We start from the raw sequence: 7,676 nt of genomic DNA, 5'->3' as shown, positions 1-7,676 counted from the left end.
ATGCGTGTGATTCTTCTCACTGAAGCAACATTTTTTATGTTAATCGTCATAGACTTGGAAATGGAAGTGATTCTTGTGTAAAAAGGAAATTGTGTAGGAGGGAAAACCAACTGTGGCACAAAGTACAGTTACTAATGTTACTGACCTTTGTGGGCTTCTTGCAGCATCAGCCAGAAAGGATTTAGGACATGTTAAGTTCTTGGTGTGTGTTGACAGGGAACTAATAATGGAAACAGAGTCAGTGGAAGGATGTTTCAGATTATTGTGTTACTGAATGACCTCCAGACAAAACAGCAACCTCTGAAACCCCTCTGTATAGGAGCCTATTCCCGTGCCTCTGTTCATATGTTATCCTCGTTTGTCTCTCCTCTTTGGAGGAGATACTGAAAGATTCATGGTGCAGATAATATAAACTAAAGAGTTCCCAACATGTATATCTGTATCAAGGTTTTGGCTTTACATCTGTATTGATTTCTGTTTAACTGGAACTAGTCTGACGCTGTCCAAAAAGAAGTTCTTCATGTGCCAAGCATAGATACTGTAACTCTGTAGAAGTGAAGCTACAGGAAGTCTAGCAGATGTCACGCTGTGTTTCTTTCTGAGAGTAGTTTACATTAAAAAGAAGAAATTATTTTAGTACAGTCATAACTAGTTACAGATGTATATTCCAAGACTATAAAGTAATTTCAATTCATAATAAAACATTAATACTATGGAATTATGTTATTTTTGTAACATGAGACATAGTGGTGAAGAAATGAGCTAGGTTCAAACAAATAACCCGATCCTGGAAGACAGCAAAATGTCTGTTATTCTTTATACGTGTACGTATATAGGCTAATGTTTGACTTTAGAGAAAACATGTAATAGTTTGCCTTGGTTTTAGCCCTTCATGTGATGGTATATCACATTATATACTGTACCGTGATGTTCCTTGCCATGTATCTTCTGGGTCCACATATATCAGGCCTTGATATTTCACACTTAAATGATAATTCTGTTGATTTCAGCTGAATTCAACAAATTTTTTAACAAATGAAGTCAGCAGTGTAAGACTGTACATTAGATTCGCTTTTTTCTCCACATCCAGAGAATCCTGGGGTTTCTGAGACCAGAAGTCACTGGTGACTTCCTAATGAATTAGAGAGGTTTACTAACAAATAACTCATTGTTTTACCTAAAATGTTGCATATGAAGAATCTCAGATAGAACACACTTCCCTGAACTCCGAAGTTGTAATCAGACTGAAATACATTCAAGAAAGCCACACCAAACAAAGCCCCAGTAAACACTCAGTTATTCTATTCTGTTTTGTGAGTCTTAGCCCAGAAGCTCGTTCAGGCTGTACATAGCAAGTGGTCAGAAAAAAAAGTGGGGTTTTTTCCTAATGTGTGTTCTTGGGTTTGTTTTGTTTTGTTTCGGTTTTTTTAAATCCTTTTGTTAAACGGGACTGCAGATTTTTCTGATTGGAACCTCTTCTATGAAGTTATTGTACAGGTTAAGTGTCTGGTTAAATTAATAGATGAGCATGTGTGTCCTTCATTCAGCATTCAACCCCTGATTCAAGTCTACTGTTAAAATTAATTCAGTAAAACAATAAAGGTATTGGTGTTCACAGGGATTGAAAGACTATGACTATCATGATAGTCTGTATTTAATCCATTTTTTGTAATTCTTATGCTCTTTTTTTCTCACAGGTTTTTCATTATTCTTATACAGCTTCATATGTGATTTATAACATTCACACAAGGTAAGTCACGCTGTTGTTTCAAAATTATGTCATTGTTAGTGGTTCTATGCATAAGATGATGCAAATGTGTTCAAGTAAAACTGTTTACATTTTTTCAAGGGAAGTTTGGGAGTTAAACCCTCCAGAGGTAGAGGATTCGGTTTTACAGTATGCAGCCTGGGGTGTCCAAGGACAGCAACTGGTAAGCACAGTTATTAAAAATGCTATGGTTTGATAAAGTATTTACTCCAGACAGACAGAAGTTAAAAATAAATACATAAATAAATAAATAAATAAAAGCCTTAAGATAAGTTTTGTTATTTATGCATATTGCTAATATGTTCCTGTTACATCTTTTGGAGGATCTATTTATGTATTTATTTTTAGTAAAAACATGTAAATGGTTCTCCAGCTTAATCCCAATTAGTAAATTGTACAACCATTGAAAGAATCACATCTTTAACAATACAGTTATTGGAATAATCACATCTTCGTCTAAGTATGCACTCAAGTAATCTTCAGAATAACCATCTTTATGACTACTATTATGAGAGAAGGAAAATTGAAGAGAAGTTTTCAAGTGCAAGGTCAGTGAAAACCGTGGGCAAAAGCAAAAGCTTAACATTCAAAAGTGGATGTGATGGATTCAGTGAAAAGTGCTGTTGTCACTTCAGTATGAAAATTACTGACAAGGCCAGTTGTGCTACATTGAAAACATAATAATAAACCCAGAATGCTAAGTTTCATTGTTCTCTGCCAATGGTTTTACCACTTTTTATGAACACGTATCATCCACAATCATCATGGCCAATCTCAATATAAGAAAAAATTGGTGCCTTTAGAACAGTATTGGTTTCAAACTGACCTATATTGGTAGTTGAAGGCAAGACACTCATAAAAACTTCAACATTCCAAATAAGAAATTCAGATAATGCTTGGTACAGTGTTCTAATAAGCTCATTAATGCCCGCAGACGAGGCAAGACACTCATAAAAACTTCAACATTCCGAATAAGAAATTCAGATAATGCTTGGTACAATGTTCTAATAAGCTCATTAATGCCCGCAGACATGATCCTGAAGTCTCTTTGCACATCTGACTTTTTCATGCAGAGAGACTATAAGCTGAATGTCTAGAGAATATATCCTGTTGCTTATATCTTCTGTTAAGGTATGGGAATGTGAAACATGTTTCTAGCTAGAACACACTGCATTAAGTAATTTGAGGCAGGTAGGAAAAAGTAATTGGAACATGCTTGGTATGTTTTAATAATCAAGCACATTAATTTATTAGTAATGAGTGCATGGTGACAGGATTGATGGTAACAAATACATAGTTTATTTACCAGGCAGTATTATGGAATGTGACAACCTGTGTAAGTAGTAGCGGAAAGGTAATATGTTTGCAAAACTGAGCAGAAATAAAAAATGTTTTAAATTAAATTGCGGTTTTGTAAGATTTGCCTGTGCTGTACCGCTGATGAATAATCCAAAGTACGACTAAAATTACATGCAGTGATCACTGAGAAATGAACTTTCTGTTTTCCTGAGATGTATCTTAAGAACAGGGGCAGATTTGCCAACCATAAACCTCAGAAAAATAATAAATCAGAATCAGTTTTGCTTACATTGTCATTCTGGAAATATATATATAAAATACTTCCAGATAAAGGCACAGTGGACTCCTGTTAAGTCTCAGAACTGCAAAAAAATAGGTGGTTGTTTCAGGTACAACCTTAATCATCCAAATTTTAAAACATTGGCATAATTCATACTTCAGTGAGGATAACATTACTCATCTTTGTTAATGACCCTAGTAAAGTTAATGTCATGTTTTAAAAATATCTGCTCTACTGTGGGCTTTATGGTGCCATATGGTCTCCGGAGTTAGGAAATAATAACTGTGATTAAAACACAAAATCTTCCGTGCACTCTGAATAATACCAAGTGTTGTCATACAGATCAACACCTGCAATGATAGTGCACTGAAGGTCACTTCCATAAGAACTGCCAATAAGAAGGATGTCCTCTTGGAGATGTGTATGTGGTTAAAAGAGGTTTCTAAAATGACAGAAGTGCCTTGCCACATTACCCTCCCGCTTCAGCAGCAAGCCAAAATGTAAAAGGAGCATGAATGAGTGAAGAGAGTTGTGAATAATGGTTGTTGCTGCTTTCCAAAGGAACAGCTGCCTCTAGCAGGAACAGGATAGTAGAGGTAGTACCAGCAGAATATGCTAGGTAGAGAAAAGATGTGTGTCTGAGGACGCATGGTCATGATGGTTTTCTGTTATAAAAATCGTCATCAGAACAAACACCTTATCAATGAGTTTTGCACAAAGATAGTACAGGAAGCAATCTGCAGAGAAACTGGGTAAAGAGGAGGTTGTAAAGGGAGAGATCAAAAGCATGCTAATCCATCAGCTATCGATAGCACGTATCCGGGTTCAAAGATGCAGCCTCACGGATCCATGTTGCTAAACACACGATTGGTTTACCAAAGTCCCTTCCTAAACAACACTTACGTGTCTTTTCAATGTAGTAAGGGAATAGTAATAATTCATAATAAGTAAAACAAGCATTGGAATGCATACTCTAAACAAAATAATCAGTCTATTAACCGAGTAATCTCCAGAGCCAATCATTACAACCGAAGAAGCAGCAAAGAACGAATTTATTTTATATACAAAAATTTCATCTACAAAGACCCATGACACATACTCTGTGGCCATCACATAAACAAAGTATATGTAGATCTCTAAAATGAAGAGGAATAACAGCCTTCCAGCTGCAGTGCAGAAGAGAATAGCAATGCTATAGCCGTGACTGGTCACCAAAATTACCACAAAAGATGAAACACAAAGCCCAGATCTGTCTGACTGAGCCACAGGTCCTAACTTTACACAGTAACTGTGTGGAATGTCCTGGTTTAAACCCAAATGATGGGGGATGACACCTGGACTTGGATCACCTATTTTCAATAAATAGACTATCATGTAAAATTAGTTGTTTCCAGCCCTTGGTTCTGCAGAAGATCTAAGTAGCTATGCAGCCTACACAGGAATCTTGAGTTCTTCAACCGAGGGAGAACTGTCAAGAGTTTCAAAGAGATAATACAAGCAGATGAAGAGGAAAAAAAAAATAGAAATGAAAACTTTTGAGCGGGGAAATTTGTATGAAGTCAGGAACAGCTTATTGGACAGAGGAGGGAATATGGCCTCAGTGAAATCGAGTATGCAGTAATACTTCACATCCTTGTGAAAACCATGCATCAGTCTCAGTTGGTTACTGTTATGAATAATTTCTAGGGCTGTCTAACGGGACAGCAGGCCACATATACCTAGTGAAGAATAACAGAGTTAGGTTTATATCAATACCCAGTGACTGGGCTGTGATACCATGGTTTTGAAGCTGACACAGTGGTTGCAAGTCATTTCAGTTTCTTGCTATTTACCTAGAGTAGAAGATTTTTCTAATGATGAAGAGAAAAGCTCAGAGAAACATCTGCTGTGTGAGTCATGACATTTGGGTGGTGAAATTGAAAAAGTTTGCTCTTAGGGAGAAGAAATTTTTGTCTAATGAATTGATGTATTTTAAGGTCGCATAGCTGTTATTTTTTAGAACTGTTTTCAAGGTCACAATCTTGAAATCGCTATGTTTTAACAGTGTTAAAACTGTGCCAGATCTAAAATACCATTTCTGTGTGTCAGAGATACCTGGTAAGTAGGCTTAACTGAGGAGGAGAATGCTTGGGGGGGTTTTAAAATGCCTCTGGTGTTGAAATACCCCATTTATATCCACCGTTCTCTCTTCTTTGGTCCTGTTGTCTCCAACAGTTTGTAGTGAAGGTTTTCATATTTTTGTGCTGGACCTGGCTTGTGTTTGACACAGGAGAGGCAGCTTTTTCTGCCTGGATCTATCTGTGGACAAGTATTGCATTGGAAGTCTGAATATAAAAACTGACCTCTGGTCTCCCGTGTATGCAGAATTTTCTATTAAATATGTAGTATTTCTCTGCAGTGCTTCTGGCACTATGAATAGTTCTTCTGAGTGGTTATCGGATGAATTAGTTCACGTAGCTCCCAGTGAAATGTGGTTAAAAAGTTGTTCAGTTTGACATTGCTTATTCTTAAAAAAAAAATAAAAAACAAAGCAAATAAAAAATCCATAAAGCTTCTTCTACCTGGGTGGTAACATTTTTTATTTTGTATGAAATACTTTCTTTTCACTTTATTCTACATACATATATCTATGCAAGTCACTTTGCCTTTGTATTTATAATAGGCAGTTTATGTTATTTATTGCATTGAGCTCATTTTTCTTTTGATTTATGAAGTGTTTTTGAAGGGAGCTTGAGTTATATATTTGGACGGATAACATAAGTAATGATTGATTGACTTATGTGAGAATGTCTATGCATTAATAGATGTATATTTTAACAAAGCAGAAATCAAGAAAATAGTAAAGCTATCCAAAACACTAAACCAAACATTTTGTAGAAGCTTGATGACTCTCTTTGTCAAAATTTGATGCTTTCAACAAAGCATAGTATTAGCAAATGGCAGGACTGGAGATGGACTTTACTAATACATTGATGTAATTTAGGTCAACATTGTGTAGAATTACCTGTTATCCTCTATACACAAAGAACAATTTGTTGCTGTAGCTGAACTGTGGATTCAGGATGCTCTCACAAATTTCTTGAAAGTATTTACAATATTAAAAAACAAGAAATTGCACTCTTGTTCTAAAAAAAATGGAACAAGGTACCCACAGATAACAGAAGCTTAGAAACTGAAGCTTTTACAAAAAGAATTAAAAAAAAATACTGAGAAAAAGGACTTCACCTTGTATGAACACTACCTAAAACAAGCATACAAACAGAAGGCTAGAAACAAGACAGCAAAATCTGCATTTATTGTTGTTAATAAATGTACCAGTTCAAGAACTCTCTACCGATCTGCTGTGTGATCAGTCACTGTTATCCCAGTTGTCTTGTTTGGAGGCTGATTTTGTCTTCCCCTCCGTCAACACCTATTGCCCCACAAAATCAGACTGTTGAATTACTGTATTAAAGTGACATTTCCTTACAACTGCCTTCTCTTCAAAATTTTAGCTTTTTTTATATGGCTTTCAAATACTGGTTTAGATAATAGAAATACTGCAGTGGAAAAGTTTTTTGATGTTATATTATTTCCCAAGTACCCAGATAAGCACTAGACTAATTTTAGTAAATGAGAAAATAGTAGGACTGTTCTAGACACATACCTTACCCAACAGATGCTTTAACAGCCATTAGTTAGTAACTTAGCTTTCTGTAAAATATTTGCCTTGTTTTCTTTTTGTGTAATTGTGCTGTGGGTACCTGACAACCCCTCATGGCAAAAAACACTTCCATTCGCAAACGAAGAATAAATGATTTCTCAGGGTTCATGAGCCAAATAGAAGCTTAATTAATGCTAATGAAGTAAGTCTTAGATAAATATATTTAATCTGCTTTTTTTTATTTTCGAGGTCTTTTGCTCTTTTGACTTGCTGTATTTTTAGATGAGTAACTTAAATAAATCACATATGGAAATGTGGAGGCTTTATTTAATCTTTCCTTTTAATCACAGTGCTAATGAGGCCAATGGCAGTAAGACTGAGAGGGAAATGTCTGTTTAAATTTATTCTGAAAACTAAAAATAAACAAGAACACTTTAATGTGACATTAACTTCAGGTATGATTTCTTATTTAATATGTATGAGGGATTCCTGTCAGAACCTTACTTCAAAGCTTATTTGGTCTTGCTGGGGATGTTTCTATGAAGAAAGGGAGCCTGTATGGTTGGGCATTGCCCACCTAGTTGAGTCTTTCAGGGATTTGACCATGATTCTAGCAAAAGTCGAAGTCGTGTCTTTCTGAAGATAGTGAGAAATTAAGGAGGCTACTAAAGCTTTTATTATTTTCT

At 35.6% G+C, this 7,676-nt stretch overlaps 1 protein-coding gene across 1 annotated transcript in view; it reads left to right on the top strand.

Moving 5' to 3' along the window:
• Nucleotides 1–1,697: 1,697 nt before the first annotated feature.
• DPP10 (dipeptidyl-peptidase 10 (non-functional)) overlaps nucleotides 1,698–7,676 on the top strand; it is a gene marked incomplete at its 5' end in the record, with an annotated part of 78,288 nt that continues 72,309 nt past the window's right edge. The window contains 2 exons of the mRNA XM_010146151.1: nucleotides 1,698–1,750; nucleotides 1,850–1,931. Of these exons, the coding sequence (XP_010144453.1) occupies nucleotides 1,698–1,750; nucleotides 1,850–1,931 (135 nt within the window). The remainder of the gene's footprint in view (nucleotides 1,751–1,849; nucleotides 1,932–7,676) is intronic.

This window comes from Buceros rhinoceros, unplaced genomic scaffold (genome assembly GCF_000710305.1).
Source record: "Buceros rhinoceros silvestris isolate BGI_N320 unplaced genomic scaffold, ASM71030v1 scaffold9772, whole genome shotgun sequence".
NCBI lineage: Eukaryota > Metazoa > Chordata > Aves > Bucerotiformes > Bucerotidae > Buceros > Buceros rhinoceros.
Note: the sequence above shows the minus strand (reverse complement) of the source record. Positions and strands in the feature narration are given on the sequence as shown.